The 20,964-nt window shown below is 27.9% G+C and overlaps 2 protein-coding genes across 3 annotated transcripts in view; one reads left to right on the forward strand and one right to left on the reverse strand.

Moving 5' to 3' along the window:
* The window catches only part of LOC119688035 (sodium/hydrogen exchanger 9B2), a 53,371-nt gene that overhangs the window by 13,473 nt on the left and 18,934 nt on the right, over positions 1–20,964 (reverse strand). The window contains exon 1 of one of the 2 annotated variants that reach the window (XM_038102656.1): positions 119–199. The exons of the other annotated variant lie outside the window; for it this stretch is intronic. Within the exon in view, the coding sequence (XP_037958584.1) occupies positions 119–127 (9 nt within the window). The 5' untranslated portion in view covers positions 128–199. Of the gene's footprint in view, positions 1–118; positions 200–20,964 lie in introns of those variants that run through there. 2 annotated transcript variants of the gene reach the window in all.
* On the forward strand, positions 6,546–7,614 carry LOC119688037. Its single transcript, XM_038102658.1, has 3 exons — positions 6,546–6,937; positions 6,993–7,466; positions 7,526–7,614. Exons 1-2 carry the CDS (start codon positions 6,610–6,612, stop codon positions 7,379–7,381), a joined length of 717 nt encoding a protein of 238 aa, XP_037958586.1. The 5' UTR covers positions 6,546–6,609; the 3' UTR covers positions 7,382–7,466; positions 7,526–7,614.

The raw sequence follows: 20,964 nt of genomic DNA on the forward strand, positions 1-20,964 counted from the left end.
AACAGAGATTTATTTTAAACTAATTTCACGTAATCTGTATTGATGTCTAAATTTAGTATGCATTTATTAATTTATTTTCAAAATCATTTAACACTTTTATTCGGGATCAATCACTCACAAAATGCATTTTCACCGCTTCTTTATCATTTAATCTCGTTATTCTCGGACAAATTATTTACGACCTTTTCGTACACCGTTTAATGGCGAAATGAAATGGTTTACGTTTTTCTGTCACAAATCGACTTAACTAATTTCATTTGCTATATAAAGTTTATGAAGTTGTGAAAATGCTAAAAATTAACACATAGACTCATACAATCTGCTTTCAATAATAAGAAAAAATCTCAAGGAATTAGCATTAATTAGTTTCATTTTGAAGGAAGCTCGAACAGTAAATACAGTAAAGTTATATGATTTTTAACTTGAAATCTGCCAGGTTTTCATTTGTATATATAGCACATATGTTCTTCGATTTCATTATACACAATTAAACTGTTTACCTCACTTATTCATTACTAACTTTATAAAATTATTATTATTATTTAAAATATTATAATAAGTATAGTAATAATTTAATAATTAACAATATACTCTTAACTTTACTTTGTGTATATTTAGTTACTTACAACTCGATAGTACATATATAATAGCATTGTGATTTATAAAAATCGTAGCACCCATGGCATCTCCGAAACCCTGAGTTTTATTGTAAAGTTGGTTCAAAACAAAGCCTCAGATAGAGAAATCAATTTAAGCAGAAAGGCGACGCTACCAATGCAATTTTTTGTGTAACCACAATCAATAGGCATACTTCTTCAACATAACAGAGGTTTGTCAGTTATCGAACTATAACTATTATTGATATTCAGATGTCTGAGTTGGTGAATCAGCACCTTTACTCTATTTTATCTGTGGACAGTTTTAAGTCACACTAAGAATAACTGAATACGGGGCTTTATAATATGATGGATCTGATGTCTTTGTATCTGCCTGTGTTTATCAAATTACGCTGTATTTTTAGGATGCTGAGAGTTGGATTATTGTGACTGTCAATTATATTGAACAGTTTCAGAGCACGAAACTTAACTTTAACTTATTTTGCATCTCAATTAAATGAGTATATCTGAATTGACAGAATTTTGTCACTTCTCATTACATTATTTTCGAGTGTGTAGCTTTCATCTAAGCGAGAAAAATAATGCTGGGCAGAATTTTTATTTTAATCTGCTATTCTTACTACTATAGTAGAAATAGGTCTTAGGTTAGACTGACCTCCAACGAGAGTCATTCTAACAATTATTCGAAATATAAATGTGTACGGATTGGTCTGTCAGGCGCAGTGTTCTTCCTCCCTGAATATTTAAAACCTTGTTTATTGCTATTATTTCATTTTAAATAAGAAGTCCTTAAATAGACTTTGATTTGTTAAGTTATAAAATTTTTACAAAGGCAATGTATATTTTGCAAGGTAACTTTGGAAAACAACTTTTAAAAAAAAATTAATTTTTAATTCTTATATATAAGAGGGCATCAATTAATTATATTAAACGCCCCATGTACATTTTAAAACAAGAGCGGAAAGAATTCATAAATGGTATAAGTAAAGTCTGTCGGAAACTGCCCTTTAAAATATAGCCTATAGACGAAAGAGGCAAGGTTAATCACTTTAACGCGAGTCTAAAAAAGGGAATACAAAATTTGTACTGTTGTGTAATATATGAAGATTTTATTTACCCAGTAATGCAAAACGTGTCCTTACATCACAGCAATAGTACTCTCCAGCTATTGGGAAACTAAACCTAACTGTAGCCTTTCAATATGTACTTAACTTGCACAAAATTAACAAAACACCTCTGTTAAAAATTATGGTAGATAATAAAGGCCTTAAAACTTCTTATTGTTATCTATAACTTTCGATATCCTGAAAATAATTTTTATTTAACGAAAGCCAATATATATGACAGGCTACCGTTATTTGCTGAAGGTTACGCAAATAGGTGACTTACTAACTATTTATGAATATTAGGAGTCAGATATCAATCATAACAAACTGTGCATAATTATAGCTTTTAGCAACTAACTTCGTCTACAGGATTTGGGAAACTGTATACTCTCCAACATATGTAGATTATCATCATAACCAGTATACCTGTTGAGGTGATAAATGTTACGCACGACAAAGTTCCGTAGATATAACAAGAGATACAAACTCAGAAGAAAGAAAAGAATTAGCTAGTAGTAGTAAACAAACACCAGGAATTAAATAGTTATTGCACCCAACATAGAATCGAACCCTAATCAAGTTGGAACCACTATAATTTATACTGATTTGTTATATTATATTGGATATAACATATGTAAATATGCTATAGATCATCTGAATGAAAGAGAAATTAAAGATGTTTATATATTAAGTGTAAACATGTATCTTGAGTATCACAGTTACTTTTAAGATATTTTTTGAAATATATTGTACATATGGAAGCGGTGAAGCGGTAAGCGACTGATTTTGTATAAATTATGATACTAAAATATACTCTAGAATATTGTTAGAGTTAGCAATATTCTATACAGCTAATTACAAAAGAAATCAACGACGCTTCTATACATAAAGAAAAATCAAACAAATTTTATATTTCTGGAGAAAGTTATATCCTATATGAGTCATAAAATACAGAACATGATATTGCTATAAATGCAATCAATACATAATAGTTCAATACACTAAAAATACAATATTATAGAATATATATAAGTATTTAATATATATAAATCAATATATATATATCAATATATATCATATCTCATATCATATCATATTATATATAGCATATATATCACTATATATACTTATCAATATATAAATAATTGATTCGACTCCTTCAAATGAAGAAATATTTTCTCTTGGGTGCTAATAGAAAATGTACGAATTGTATATTGTTGGATGTTGTTTAATTACCATACCATACACAGAGTAAACAAACATATATATCGTGTAACATGACGCTTCTACATATTTGAAAGGTCACTTATTTTCATTATCGAAAAAATAATACTAATGAGAAATTCTGAGACTTCAAATTTTAAAAATATTTACAATATTAAGAATTTACAGGTCTTAAACAGGAGAGCAAGTCTCCTACGTTATCATTTAAAATCGTTCAGTCGAAGTGTGATTTCACATTAGTTTTTAAGAAAAGATATTTTTTTTATCTTTTTCCTGTCTGAAGTGTGGTCCCCCTGCGGGTAAGGGGTTAGAATAGCAGCACTGTTTGAACTGTAAATGTTAGTGAGTGAGTTTTCACTTACGTCACCTGACAGGAGGTTTGTACCACGGGGGTCAGTGTCCGCAGCTTCATTAGTTCTGACCAATAGAGGTTGGCAGTGTCACGGTGGATGTGATTACTATAGACAAAATCTAAGTCTTCTAGTACACAATCGAAACAAAGAAATGAAACAGCTTCGAAAAATTTTAAGACCCATGAACTGACCAAAAACATGATGGCTAGAAATTTTAGCATTGTGTATTGTCTTATTCATATGGATTATCACTCGTAGTAACTATTACTATGTAGTAACTATTTCTTAAAAATTTTAAGACCCATGAACTGACCAAAAAGATGATGGCTAGAAATTTTAGCTTTATTGTCTTATTCATATGGATTATCACTCGTAGTAACTATCATTATGTAGTAACTATTTCTTGATTAATAACTTATTAATTACTTGATTGTAGTTACTACTTAGTTAAGAACAGAGTTCTCTACCATCAAGAAAATGCATACATGCAAGCATAACCGCCTTTTTTTGTGAATTCATCCAATAGATCTGTGTAATTCAAAAGTGATGCTTAGATAGATTAAAAATATTTAAAAATCAGCTGTTGTATTTACATTTTGTTTGATTAAGGTCCTAAAATAAGCTATGCGAAATTACAACACAGCATTTTCATTCACAATATATCCAAAAAAAGAAGAAATGATACTTTAGATTGAAATGCATCTCAGCGTCTGAAGCCTGTTTTATAAATTAAATCAAAGTTTAACGTTCTAAAGATTCCAAAGCTATGCAGTGTCTTGCACAAATGAGTTATATATATATACATTAGACCTATATCGTATCTATATTGTACCAATGAAGTAATCAATTTTTGCCAAAGATGAATCAAGTAAGGTGGTTTTTAGTCAATGCTTAAGAATATTTTTTAATATGTTTTGTAATTAATATTTAATAATTAATAAAAATCGATACTTGAAAAACCAATTATACCAACTGAACGTGTAGCGCATCCATTTTACAACTTAGGACAGCAAATAATTACTTTACTAGCTCATATAAAATTAAGATGTGATATAATTTAGTAGCGAAATAATAAAAGTTCGTTCAGTGCTAGTTTACTGCACTTACAGCCAAATCTTGAAAAATGGTAAACAACTGCAAATGAGTGAATCTATTATCTGAATTCACACATTTGTACTAACCAATACCTGCTGATAGAAATGCAAATGCCTTTGAGAGTTCGAAAAAATCTAACATCTGCCAGATTTTGTTTACTCGAAACTCTTGGCGTATTAATTAGTTTAATTAATATAAATTTTATGAAATTTTTTTGACTTTGATTAACAATGATTTTAATGTCGCACATATCGCGTCACGTGCCCAAAGTAAATACATATTTCGCATTTTTCTCACACAATTCAAAGCAAATTAAATGAGAATACAAGGGAATGAAACAAAAGAAATTATAATGTTTTTTGAGTGAATCTCTTATGATTAATAGACAAAAAAATTATAAAAAATAATGAACATGTTATATCTATTATAAAATCTATTATAAAATAGATAATGAACATGTCATATTGAACGCACAGATTTTAATGTTTAACAGGAAGTAGTTGTTCGGTGAATGACCGTGTAATAAAGTAATTTGTTACTAACTCAAATAATTGGAAAACTTAATAATAAAAAAAAAGTTGTAGTAATAATTATTATCATAATTTTGTAACATAGCTAATCCGCATATCGACAACATTGAACAAAAGTATGCCCAGAAAATGAGCACCTACATTCCACCATTTCAATCGGAGTTTCAAACAAATTTGAAGATTTTAGCGAGTGGTTATAGTACCAGTAACGCTATCAGCTACTGCAATAGAATCCAACCCTCTAAAAAACCAACGTAGATACTTAAACTTTCGGAACAATTCATAACATCCATTAATAAATATGTAGCTATTACTGCATACCTACGCAAAGGATAGGGAAACTAACAAGGAACTTTGGAGAAAACTACAATAACACAGGTGTAGAGTAGGAACTATAACCTTCAATAAATATAATTTTTCCGAATCTGTGTACTCACTATTTCAAAAATAATTCTGTACCTGTATTCAAATAAAACACACAAAAAACAACCGAATGCTGGCTCTCTAAGAGGAGTACACAGAATAAAATCTATCCTCTTAGTTCCAATGAAAGACCTATCCTTAAGTCACAGAAAAAAAGACGCTACACCTTTCGAATGTAAGCCAAATTTTAAGTTAACAAGAACATCTCTGGACAAGAATAGAAACTTCCGAACTCATAACCGGAATCTATCCTCGTGGTACCAATGAAAGACTGATCCTTATTAAGGTGATAACGCAAGCTCAGATGACTCATTCGATAACCCACTAACTATCTTATTTCCATGTCACTGATGAATGATAGTCTACTGTAGTGTAACGGACTTACTAACTCTTTAGCCTGGTCATTATCTGGACTGTCGCGTCAGTAGTAACTTCTTTCGGCTACAAACCTTCCCTGTATTACATAGAGAATAAATAGCTACTAAATGACTACAAAATTTACTTTAAATTAAGAAAATTTCGTTACAGCTTACTTGCAACATCCATATTATGTTACGTGTGATATGTTGTTGCTGAAACCTATAAATTTATATAAAATGCCGCGACCTATTTTTTCGGATGTTGTTAATAAACTTTGAGAATCTCATAAAGCCTATTAATTCTGTTATTTTCTCGTTCAATGCGTTCGGGGTTAACTCTTCATTTCAAGATAGTCTAAATGGTGCAGTGATAAGGTTTAATTTAGTCTCCTAGAAAATTATTTCTTGCAGAGCTATACGTAGACTGTAAAAAAGTTGGCAGTCTATGGTCATTACACTAAAACATAAATGCAGATCTATCAAACACAAGTGATTATGGTTGGATCACTGGTGTGGTTGGATTATGCATCAGATGTGCTTCCAAGTGTAACGCGTACGTGGTTATTATTAATAAAAGTATGTACAATTTTACATAGAGTATGAAAGTGACTTTCTGTATAATTTCTAGAACGTTCCACCAAATCTAATATATACATTTTTACCCTCTTTAAATTTTAGTTTAAAGAAAATTACACGGATGATGGTAATAAAAAATTCATATATAATATTTACAAGATATTTATGAATTTAATCAAAAAATGTGACTGAGAAATTATTTTTGTTTTCTAAACTGACAATTCTCAAAAGGAAAAGTTGGCATAGAGTGTTTTTCTTAATCTTGAATTAAAAGTGAAAAAATTTTTATTTCTGGTAATAGAGATGAGTGTGTGACAACACTTACTATGGAGAAATATAATCAAGAATGCATTAGAAAATTCGTACACTATTCGGAGAATAGCAACAGTCTTCAACACTTTTTTTTAAACAAGCCCGAGCATAGACTATTAGCATATTATTGGTTGCAGAAGTTGCGAAGTTATGAGTGCGAGAATTTCGAAGATCAATTTGTTCGCAATCGTTATATAAGGAATCTGATGGCTTGTATTAACAAGGAAACGTTGTTTGGTTCTTTTTTGCTGAAGCCTCCTAAAGGTAAATTACCACCTACTGATTTTTATATAAATTATTATGCAGAGGAAAAAGATACGAAAAAGGGGTTGCCACAGAAAGGTATTAAAATTTATAATTATATAACTACATCTTAATGAGAATAATTTTCTTTGAGGATCCTTAAAAAAGCCCAGTTTCGTGCCCAATTTAGACCAATCAAGTCAAGGTGAGTATGATACATTAAAGGAACCAGATATTAGATGCCTGACCAATGTGTGCGATGACAGTGCAGAGGAAATCAAACTTGAAATACAAGAAAGTGATCCAGTATGGAAGCTCAATGTGAAAGTTCTTCTCAAAGCAATAACAGCAGAATTAAGAGGAGACATTGATAATGAACTTAAACAACATCTTGACCGTGAATTAGAGCGCTACAAAGATTTTATAATGAATTATCCAGACTTAATGGCGCTGTATGAAGAGCAGAGTGTTTCATCTCAATACTCCTTTCTTTTAGTTCAGCTTCAAAACGATATCATCAAACTACTCCATTCTGCGGAGTAAATTCCTATGCAAAGAACTTCAGAAATAACTAATGAGGATATATAACCATTTAGAACTCCCACACTCATAGAAAGCCATTACACCGGTATATAAGCATACAACCATAAGTCTGTTATCAAAATTTCTTCAATATTTGTCTTTCAGATCGTTGTCATTATTTACTGAATGGAATACAGATGTGACTTATTTTAATAGATTATATTAATTAATGGAAATTTTTTGATCAAATAGTGAGAACAGCACTCTAAGGAGTTACAAAGCTTATATATTTTTTTTAATTTAAACCAAAACTGCAGATGGATTTTACCAATTTTCTTTGTATTAACTATAAATTTGCATATCTCAACGTTGTCTATTATTTTAAATATACAAAATTTGTTTCAAAAAAAGACGATTTCTTGAAATTATCTTTAGTATAAGGAGAGGGATTAAAACAACATTGTTGATTATTAAATAATCAAAAATTTGTAGTTGAAGAAAATTAATGTTAATAATTTGATATTGAAATTATGATCAGAAAGTTAATTAAAATACATACATATGTAACGTATATAGCAATATTTTCTTAGCTAAATATTAGAATCCATAAATTAATGTAATAAAGATAAACGCTTCAAAATAAATATGAATATTCCGGGAAATTATTTAGCTAAAAGTTTTAAATTAATATAGTAAAATGGTAAAAGTTAATTTTTATTATCATTGACACTACAAGAGACGTCCGCTCTTGATCTCATTTAATTGTTGTTGTTGTTGTTGTAACACCCTGGAACCTGCTTATGAAGTTCTTTTGGAAGGTGCAGAATATCAATTGGTCATCGCTGGCAACGAGTGACTCTGGAGTGCAAATCCGGTCAATCTTGAAACTACCTCACTTAATAAGTCTCTACATCGAACTAAATTGCAAGTCGTTGTCATTCAATTAAGCGCCTCCCAGGTCTAACAGTCCTGATTTACACCTTCCTGGTCTGCTTATCGCTTATTATAAAATTTTTCACAAAGAATTTTCCGAATTTATTACTCCTCAGCCATACAAATTAGATGATCCGCTCACCGAAGTGAGTGACTGTATCTATTTTAATATAGTTCACTTATAGTTTGTAGTATAACTTGTTCAAAATCACTTTTATCTTAAATGCAACTAAGAGTTCAGAATGCCACTTACTACCCAAATTTATCAAGATTCACACTTGATAAGTGGTAGAATCATTGTTTCTTACAACAATGACTTCAATAGAATCATAATAGACTGTATCAACCTTTGTTGGATTTTAGCACTAGCTTCGATATATAAATATGTTTTATATAATTTAAGAATAATATCTAATATATAAATATATTTTATGTAATATAAGAATAATTTTATATTAAATAAAATTTAATTTATTAATTTAAATTATACATATAATTTAATTATTTAATATAATATAATTATATAATTTATATATAATTATAGCATATAATATAATATATAATATTTTTATAATATAATTTATATAATATATATTATATATATAGCCAAAATTAATAAAAAAGTTATTGATTTTATTGAAGATTCTTTACCTATCACACGTGTAATTACAAATCAAATATATTTAATAATATTTCATTTTAATTTTTTTAAAAACTTAAACTTTAAAATTTGCTTTCTAAAATTAAATCATACATAAATCCAGCCCACAAAAATAATCAATAAAAAATCTCTGTCTTGAGTTTTATTCGATTAGCTCACATTAGTTTGCATATGAGCGGCTAGCTCAGGAAACACATGGCTGCGAGGAATATTATTGGTTAAAATATACCATAGATGGACGGAATTTTTTTCTATCTCTTTTTACGATCTTTGAGACGTAGTCATATATTTAATACAACAATTTTTTTCCCTTGTCACTTATAATTATTTATTTCAAACGGGTACTTATACCTCATAATGTGTTAAGAGATAGACAGACAGGCAACCAGATGAATAACAATAAAACATTCTGACTTAATAAAGAATTAAAAATATTTAGAATAAATATTATCTCTATGGGCCTTTACCATAGCTTTTTTTTAGCGTTACAGACATACCATATAGCCAAACTTGAGAGTTATATCCTTTGTTCACAATAGTATGAAGCGTGCAATACCCTTAATAAATGTTAAATGGAAGTTTGGCATTTTAGTATTAGCAATTCTTCTTATACTCTTGAATATGACATGACTAGTGATAAAGTATCTAACTTATTTGTTTTTTAAGTTACTTACATTGTTTTTTGTTGTGGTTATTTTGATGTTAATAAACGAATGGTAACACATTTCGTAAAACTTTGAAAACTTGGCAATCAATGCCAAGTTTTCGAATAAAGTTGAAAAGTTTCGAGATTACTTTTGTAAGTTTTAAATGCTAAATAAATGTTTAACTTTTAAAATTCACAAAACAAAAAAAATTTGTTCGCTTTATAGTAGTTTTATATATTTTTACTTGTTAACCATCTAAGCAAGTACTTTTCCGATATTCACTCTATGACTGAATAAAGTTTTCAAGGCATGTTAATATTTGTTGACTTTTATGTAAATATATTGCAATTTTTTCATTTTTCTTAATTATTTTAAAATTTTTTCTAAGCTCTTTGCGATTTTTGCAAAGAAGCACATAAACAATTCTGAGAATTGAATGAAACGAAATAATTTGCGGCATATTTACGCCAAAAATGCTTTAAAAATTCTCGGGCTCAATATTTGCTAGTGAGAAATGCACCGATCAAGACCAAAGATTATATAAAACTAAGTGATTTCATCGGTGTGATGTACAATTGAATAAACCAGTACGGTAAGCATTCAGTGAACATCTGACCAACCTATTAAACCCAAAAAACAATTTGTACACACCGCACGTTTATAGTTGAAAATCAGTGGAAAAAAGATACAATGAAAAAAAAGCATTTATTTTCATATGTAAAAACAATTTCGATTTTTTTGTTCATTAACTTTTTCCATTTTTTTTTTTTATTGAACAAATTTAATCGCCGACCTTCAATGAGGTCACCTTATTAACCCATGCGCAACTAAACCCAATTTTAACTTAAAAAATTAACAACTTCGGAGCCAATAAAATACTGTAAATTACTATATTGATCGAGGAAACTTACATAAAAACTGAAAATTAAAAAAAAAAATATTACATGTCAAATACTTAAATTAGCAATAAAAGATAAATATTTTAATAGCAAATATTGTTAATACTTTTACACAATAATTTGTTAATCATTACTTTTGCTAAGCAATTCAATTGTTATTTTTATTGCTAAAAAAGAGTTACTTTTGTAACCAATAAAATGTACTTAAAATAAATAATTTTAAAAGATTTAATTATATTCACTCATATTAATAACGTTAATAGCATTTTTTTTTATATATATATAAACAATCATAAACTATTAATGTAAATGAAGTTTATGGTTTCGATCGTAGTTAGGGCATTTTTAAGAAAAAAAAAACAATTTCCGGACTTGCACAGAATATATATAATATATATACAACACTGAGATCACTCGAATCACTCGCCAATCGATGGCAGATTGCAGACATACAGACAAAAAGGGAGACAATTACTATTGTGCACATACTATTTTGAATTACAAATTCCGAATAGTTTTTACACATAATGTATCACTACTAAAACTAAGTTAAATAACTAAAAAATTTTTTTTTACAAATGTTTGGTTAATTGGTTGCAGTGGCAGGATTTTAGATAACTTCCATGTACCTCAATCAGCGATTTTTCGGCGTTTTACTACCACATTCCTCACAAGAACCACTAAGAAAGAAGAGTGTAGACTAAAGCCATCCCGTTGAATTTAAATAATTTAATTGGTTTTTCGTTTTTACCGATGAACAGTCTATAAACTGTCTTCCTGAAAACCTATTTCTTCTGGACGCCAAAGCCGGGCATTCGCAGAGAAAGTGTTTTATAATTTTTTTCCTGCAGGTTGACATAAATGACATAATGACATAAATACTATATAAGAACGTATATGGTACTAAAAAAAAGGTGTGTCGATGCTGCTCCACCACTTTTGTCGTACAATGTTGTATGCATTGCCACTAAATTTACTAATTTTGTCTCTAACCCATTCCATAATTGATCTTTCAAGCCAATATTTTCTGGTATATTCAGTTCGAGGTCGCTCAAACTTAAAAATTGTATTGTATAATAAAGATTATTATATATATACAATATATTTAATTCATTAATGGCTGATTAAGGACCAGTAATTCAACTATCAAACCAGTATTTCCCGGTATATCTAGTTCGAGGTCCCTCAAGCTCATTAATCGTATTATATGATAAAGATTGTTATATATATAATGTATTAAACCATTGAGGACCTTTAATTGAAGTCTTAAGCCAGCATTGGCAGTATATCCAATTCGTGGTATATATATATATAATATATTTAAAAATAATATAATAATCACGTAATGTAATTCCTAAGAGCGTTACTATCCAGTTCTTAGCTTACCCAGTTTAACTGGTAAATTAAAAAACTCTGTTTAATCCTAATAAATTTTCTTTCTTAAATGGAAAAATGTTAAGATGATCAGAAGTGGTTTAACTAAAATATTGAAAACAAAATGTTGCGAATCTTTTAGAGACAATTGAAACTTTATATCTCAATATGTAACCTTATATTATATTTTTATTATTAAATTATTATTTTATTTTTACTTGTACTTTTCATTTAACATTTCTAAATTATATAGTAATTAGTAGGGTTAGATGAAATAATTGTTACGAATTCGGTCGCCAATCTATTCGATGGTACATTGGGACAATTTCGATATTTCTTTTAGCATTATCTTTAAAATCACCTATAATGCTGAATACTAGTTCACAATTTCTTCATTAATTTGACACAATTCAGTGGATAGTATATCATGTTAGTACATCATATAAAGTTATAGATGACGACATCCCACGGGAGTGTCGGAGGAGAAGCATTGTGACCCGAATAAACACTTATTCAAAGTGGAATTTAGATTTTAGGCTATACCAGTGAATCGTTAGCTGATTTTATTAGTAGTGTCATACAAAATTTGCAATTAAATTTTAATATTATATAGAAATGCAGCTGCTTAATATTAAAACAATTTAATATTTGTTGCTACGTTCATGATCGAAAAATTTAATAAAAATCATAAAATTAAAAATAAAAAATTACGCTAGTCTATAAAATTACTTTGAAATGCATAAAAAATTCATTGATATTTGTTTATAATTGTGAATGCGTGCCGCTAAAACAGATTTTTATCTAAGCCAGAGTCTCTAAGGGTAATATCATCATAATGAACGCTAAATAATTAGTCTCCCTCATGATTTCGCACACGTGATAAATGAGGCATTGTGAGTTATCACCACTTTGTCAACAAACCGGTACAAAAGCCAGCAGAAGCGACAAAATCTAATAAATCACAGCGCGAACAAGTTATATACGAAGTGCTGAGAAAGCGCTGAGAACGTATTATTGTGCTAGGTAAAGTGGCGCATGGGTAGCTGCTAGAAATTAAATAAGCATAAAATATATAATTGAGAAACAAATAAACAAATTCTGCACAAAGATTAAACTTAGTAAACCGAAGAATATTTAATCCGAATTGGAACTTCTAAAAACCCACTACAATCCAGAAGATGACACATGCGATTGCAATGTCCGATTGTGCAAGAAACCGACCTATTTTTTTAACTAAAATGTTAAGAGAACCGTACATATACAATAGCATTAACCAAGCACACATTTGCTTTAATAAATATACAAAGCTATATATTATTAATTACATTATTTAAGCCTTATGTTAATCATTTAAAGATACTTAATAATTAAAACATGTACTATATCTATTATTAGATCTTTAATTGATTTATATCGTAGAAAGATATATAGAACAGATATTTAATAGAACAGATAAGTTTAAAAGGTTTTATTTTAATTTGATTGATTAATTGAATCTACTTTCCTTAAAGTCTATAGATCTTTTAGCCCTCGACCACAGTTAGATTCATTATAAAGTTTGTTAGCCTTTTTATTGTTTGAAGGAAATGGACTAAATTTAGCTGGCTTAATAACTGATAATTTCACTTTAATGTTAACTTACATATAGTACAATCATCATATTCCCACAGGTATATATGTGAGAACTTGATGCCATCTAATTCAAATAGGTAGAGATCATAAGTAACAATATCTGGACGTATGTTTAAAAATTTAATGTCATATAACTTTCAATTGTTTACGCTAACCTTAATCAGTGAAAATAAATATTTACTTTCATTTAGGGTTGCTTTAACTAATAATTCAAATATTTACAATAAAATTTACAAGAACTTTACTTGAAGTACAAAGTCGAAGTGTAAATGATTAAAGTGTGACATGTTAATTACAAGTAACAATAGGGCGAAATCTTTTGTAAATAAAATTTATTTAAGGCTTTCGTCATATGTAGTGCTTCAGTGAAGTCAAGATTATGTGAATATTTAAGTATTTAATGGAGCGTGTATTTAATGGAGTATTTATATTTATTTATAAAAATACTGGTAAAATATCAAACTAGCACATCAAGTTTAAATATTGAAGTATGTGCATTGCATTTCATTTTTCTGCACAGTTTGAGAATTAAGTCTTCCCTAAGGCTTACGAAGTTTAATATTTCAAAAAAAGATTAATTTTTAAATTAAATGCAAAATAAGTTGAAACTTTGTACTATTCATATGTGTGAGATAAAAAAAAAATCTAAATTCAAGTTCTCAAGGACCAACTGCCGCGGAAGATAATTTCAGTATTAGAGACACACGCTGGGAACTCTTCCTATTTCGTTGATTAGCGATAGCAGGTCTTTAAATAGAATCTATTATAATTACTTTCAAAATTTGTTGCTAAAAATTCATTAACAAAAATATCAAAATGTATAATATGCCAACAATTAAACCGCTAAACTGATTAATTTTCGTATTATCATAATAAAGCTAAAACTGCTAAATTACTTTTAATTTGTTACGTTTTTAATCATCTATGACAAACCGTAAAAAGATGATAATTGAGCTAAATCAAATTATCAGCAGTTGACATTATTAGAGCGTATAATGATAATTAAAACTCATTTCAAAAATAGGTATATGATTTCTTTTAAATATAATTTATATGTATATTTATAGGTTGGAAATTCTAATGCGAACCACACGTTTTGATTATATCGGCGCTTTAATATTAAGAAGAAGCCGTTGTGTACTACTATGTAAAATAGAACTAATTAATTGGGAATGGTCTATCATCTCATTGATTTTATTGATATAATATAATATAATATAATATAATATAATATAATATAATATAATATAATATAATATAATATAATATAATATAATAATATATAATATAATATATAATATTATAATAATATATAATATAATATATAATATTATAATAATATATAATATAATATATAATATTATAATAATATATAATATAATATATAATATTATAATAATATATAATATAATATATAATATTATAATAATATATAATATAATATATAATATTATAATAATATATAATATAATATATAATATTATAATAATACATAACATAATAATATAATATAATATAATATAATATAATATAATATAATATAATATAATATAATATAATATAATATAATATAAAATATACTATAAAATATAATATAAAATATAAAGAGTATATAAGGCGTATACCATTCAGCACCTACGTACTTAGTTATAGATATCGCTACACCAAGAATTTTTATAGTATCAACCGATCTGTATATACAATGAAATGAAAATTGGTGTGATATTATCTAAGTCCTATTTCGGATACTTTGGTTTGACTCTCCTTAACTGTACTAATATTAAAAATAAACATTTAACGTCTTTCACATATCTTTCACTTTGATGCCCTGTTAATGTGATATATGTGTTTATGTGATATACTGGGTGTCACAATTGGACTACAACCAACTTTAATGTGCTATAACACGCAAAATTGGTGGCAAAAATCATCATGAGTTCGCGTATGCACTTCTGATTTCATATTTACAATCTCGGTTGAGATTTGGATATAGTTATCTTACAAATTAATACTATAGATAGATTCTATATTATATGTGTGATTATAGATTCTATATTATGTGTAACTCCTCCAAAATAAATAAATAGCGGTATATACAATGGCTCCATCGCATAATCGAACAAATATCTGTTCGATATAAATGTGCTCTAAACTTTAAAGTAAAATACTAAATATATTATATTTTTCCTACAATTTACACTAAACATATTTATCTAAATATTAAAAAAAATACATTATATTAACTATAAATTTAAAAAAAAAACAAAACCAACACAACGAAGCGTTTATACGATGGACCACTGTAAGTATTAACAAAATTTTATTATTATTATTATTATATATAGTTTTTTAGTTTTTGTTATATTATACTATTTTTATTATCGTTTATGATAAATGGGACTTCATTGTAGATTTTAAATTCTGTGTGAAGGGCATCTAAGCTTCAGCAAAGCCAAAGCAAATATCATCATTTATTAGAATTATTTTCTGCAAATAATTTTCACTGTGATATATTAAATACATATTCAATAATGTGATAGCGCTATAATCAAACTTATAATCACAAGCACCTAAAGTTAAATCAGAGAACCTACTGTTAATAGATTTTACCAGTTCAAATTTAATGAGTTATAATGAAACGTGTATTGTTGCATATGCTATAAAAGTTTTCAGGAAAAATTATATTTGCACGGAAAGTCAAAATTCGAATTGAATGAAATCTGCACTACCGTAGAGCAAAACAAATTGCTGCTTAGCTAAAAGTATTGTAAATTACCTATTAATCTGTGCTCGAAAACAACCTCCTGACCCAGATTATTCGTTTAGGTCTGTTGTGGTTTCTTCGCTTTCACATTATTATTTTTTTGGTTAGAGTTCACTCTAGCATACAAAACCCTGTATGGAGATATATATTGACAATTAAAATCTGACCTCTTTCCTTAACACTTTTTGTTTGTTTCTTGAACCTAGAAATCACGTCCCAAAGGTAAAACACGGTAGGACAAAACACCCAGTGTATATATAGTCAAACTTTCATAACTCGAATTTTCTATAACTCGAACTAAATAGAGTGCAACAGGGTTTAGAGAGCATATAAATACAAAAAAAGTCTTTTACTCGAAGTCGAACGTCATCTTTACAAAATGATACTTTGAGTAATGGAAGTTTGACTGTATGTATATATAATGCAACTTTAACATTGATTGCTTGCGTGGGTGGAGTAAAGAACTTTAATTCGTAGTCTCAATGTGTCTCAATTTAGAAAAGCAAATCGTGTGCTGTGTAACATTTGCAATATATGACTTCAGTAATTACTTGAGTAAATAATATTAAGAATTGAATTCAAATAAAAACATGCAGCATTCTAGTATTCTGAAAGGTTATTGTGCAAGAGTTTACCTATACAAAAGTTATACTTGTGTATTTATATTTGTAAATAGGGATAAGAGTTTTTTTATTTTCTATATTTATATTTTGTTGCTATAATTTGTTAAATTTTAAACAAATTAGTCCAACTTTTTCTGTTGGGCTAATATGGTACACAACTTTGTTTAAAGGTAGCACAAATAGAATAAGACTCGCTGGTTTTCACAAAAAACTGGAGGGAGTAGATTTATCATATACAATATTGCAATATTGAATAAATATATTATATACTCGAATATCAACCACTAGATAAAATCCTTGCAGAGTTGTAGCTGAGCAGATGAAGTTGAATGCTCAAGCTTTCTCTGTGCTGTCTATTGTAACGCTTCTAAATGCCAATTGTTAAGCTTTAGAAGCTTTTAAAGCTTTCAAGCACGTATTTTAGAAATCCAGAGGGGACATTTATTTTGTCTCTCATAAAAAGTCTAGTCAGCCAGCCTTTACATCGTCAGACGGTTTCGGTTACATGCCTAAAATAGACGCACATGTCTGTTTGCAAGGATGAAGTTATGGTTGGAAATAAATTATCAATAAACCTTTTTAAATAAAAGAAGTTTGAATTTTGCTATGTAATGTTCATAAATGTATATACACTTACATATAGTGAGTTTCAACTTTGGGACAGTTAACCAAATATCCTTGATAATTAATCTTTGATACAAAATCGTGTTGCTGACAAAACTTTCTTCTTAACAAAAGAAAACAAAACTGATGGAATATTCAAAGGGATACAAAAATAGCTTAGCTAGCTGAAGGAAGTGGACTGGGTGTATGCTTTTGTACAGTTATGCACCATCTCATTTAAATTAAAATAAAAAATCAGTGTCCTTTCACAAATTACCAAAAAAGATTAAAATTTATTGGAATTTTTCATCGGAAACAGTTCTCGAAAATGATTAGAGTCTCAATGTTTAATAAAGTATTCAAATTAGTGGTGTTTATATTATCAATTCAGCAGAAGATAGATAAATTTAAGGAAAAAAAATGCTGATTAAATATTTTATTTTAATAAATATTGTATAATTATTTAAAATATCATTAAAAAAAGAAAAAAAACAAGAACATTTATTCTGCTAGTTATGTACATGCTGTTTCTGAGTACGCAATACGAGAAACTAATCCTTAGAAACCAATCTAAAAAATAAAAAAAATGTATGGCAAAGAAGCGTATATCAATAATAGAGCGATTTTGTGGTTGGGTTTAAATGTCGGAAGGATTATAAACCGGATTTTCATTTCAATAGATTTCACTTCTATTCCGCAAATTTGTAATTTTACGGGTTTGCTAAAAAATTGCTTTGTGAAGAAGTGAAGTAACCTCAATACTTAAATATGTCATTCAAAATCTTACAGTCAGCTACTATATATTGTAACTGCATTGCAAAAAAAAAATATTCCTCACTTCTTTAAATAAAATATATCGCTGTGATATTTATTAACACATTAAATTTATCTTACGTACAATCATTTCATACGAACATTTGTCGAAGCTATCAATTTATAATATACTTATTATTATTAGTCTCGTAATGATTAATAAATTAATCACTTAATTTTTAATGATTGATGGAATGATGCAGAGAATTATGTTTGTTTGTCATAATTTAAAGTACTTATCTAATCTGACAGATACAAATATGGTGCAGTATTTTAGAGTGTTAATTTTAAAGTGCGTTTATTGAAAAATATTGTTTCAATAAAATCAATCAATTTTATTTAGTTTATCATACCACACCTTATAAAATACAGACATACATAATTCCATAAATAATTATAATGCAGGGCTTATCTTAATCCAACATCAAGGTCGCAAACTTTTTAATCGATAAGAACTCTCCAAAAAAATTACGTTATTATCCCTAAAGTAACATAATTTCCTAATCACTTATGATGAATTACTAAATCGTAAATAAATAATAAAAATAATTAAAAGGTAATTAAATAACATATTGGTTATTGCACACATCCAGAGGAAGATCCAACTTAAAATAATTTTACAAATTGAAATATTGAAATAATTATGAATTTTGCCAAATATAACCAAAAATTTTCCAAAATAATCAATTTTAAACCATCATTCTTTTCGAATTCATTTAAGTGAAATAAACATTTCGAAAGCGATTTATCCATACAGTTTATCAAATACAGTTAAACTTCCATAATTCGAAGTACCATTTTGCGAAAATATGGCTCGACTTATGGAGACTTCGAGTTGGAGAATTAATTTTTTAAATTTTAGAAAAACTAGAATTACATTTTAAGATATTTATTGATTTGAAAACAAACACGAAACAGAAGTTATAGTGAAGTGAATTTTTTTTCTTATTTTCAGTTAACAGAGATTCTAATTTCTTCAAACCCTTATAGTGATCATCAGTTGTAGAATCATTCGTTTACAAATAAAAATTCAGAATTTTGAATGAGTCTTCTACTTCATTCTTGGAAGGCTGATGAACAATCACATCCACCCTCATCATCACTTTCCATTGCGCTTAGAAATGGATCCAGTAATTTAGAGCTATAGTGTTCAATAATATCGTCATCTGTAGGAAATCTTGGTATAGAAATTCAGTGTTAAGCTCAATATAATATAATGGTTAAGAGTAGCATTCGAACTTATTTTATTTATTTTACTTTCACTTCACTTTTACATCAATTCCCGGTAATTATCAATGTTATTCAAGAAAATTAAAGGAATGTCGTCTTGTTCGTCCCATGTAGAAAATTGGTCAAATCCAGTCTTTTTAGGAGAGTGCGCTATCGTTTGACTTCCGTTTGCCAGCGACTGGCATTTGCACAAAGAAGCAACATGAGAAAGAAAAAATTGAAAAATTTTGTTTGGAAAGAAGGGACTTCAAAAAATCGAGTTATAGAATGCACTTTCCCATATTCCTATTGACAAGTGACAATATTTTTATTCGAGTTATGACGAAGCAATATTGTATGTAATTTGCTCTCTAGAACCCTGTTGCACTCTTTTTAGTTCGAGTTATAGAAAATTCAAATTATAGAGTTTGAGTTATGAAAGTTTGACTGTATTCTTTATTGTTTAATATGTTCTCATTTTTAAATAGATTCGCAAATTATGTATCAAAATTAATTGTTTTGAAAAATTTTTAATCATTATTAAAACCTTAATTATTATAAAATTTTAGTAAAATTGATTTTTTGTTTATTTTTCGTACCTATTTCACTAACTTATTATCGGCAACACTCTACCTATTATTTTTTTATAATTTGAAAGAACGAATCTTTTCGCAAATATATAGTATAGCAAATAATTCAGAAAGACCCCGTATATGTTACTCCTGTACCTATATCATATACTCAAAAAAATAATGTGTTTGATTTAATCAGATTTTAACTAAATCTTAGGTGAAAATATTCCCATTTGACGCATCAACCATACCACATGTTGGTTTTCATATCTTCTTCATCACACCAGCTAAAATTTCTTTAACATAATGATCAGGTCTATTTAACTAGTATGTGGTTAGAGCATATTTTCCTGAGTATATATAATATAAACCTGAAACCAATATTTTACTTTATGCTTAGTATAAAAATATTTTTTTCATGATTAATAATCGTGCTAACTTTGTTAGTACTAAGAAAAAATGTACCGCCACTAATATATGAGAGACGATAAGTCTACAGTACTCGTAGTATCACAAGTTCTACAGCCTATACACAATTGTTGTTTTGTTAATATTTAAAATAGGATAATGATCAAGGCCGATAATGATAATAATAAATCTTTATGTCTAGTACATAGTAATTGTATGGCGGTATTGTATAATATTAATATAGTTATATGCAATAATTACTTTGTTATCTCCATAAATAAACAAATTATTTTTCTTTAACTTAATTTATTTTTGATTTAAATTAAGCCAAGTAATTTAATTGTTAATGAAATAAAGTTTTATTTATGAAATTAATTTTTATTATTAAAGAAATTATTAAAGAAATTATGGTATAATAAACCAAATATTATTGATTGATATTGTTTAAAAAATTTGCTTAATAATC

Source organism: Teleopsis dalmanni, chromosome X (genome assembly GCF_002237135.1).
Source record: "Teleopsis dalmanni isolate 2A chromosome X, ASM223713v2, whole genome shotgun sequence".
In the NCBI taxonomy this organism is placed as follows: domain Eukaryota; kingdom Metazoa; phylum Arthropoda; class Insecta; order Diptera; family Diopsidae; genus Teleopsis; species Teleopsis dalmanni.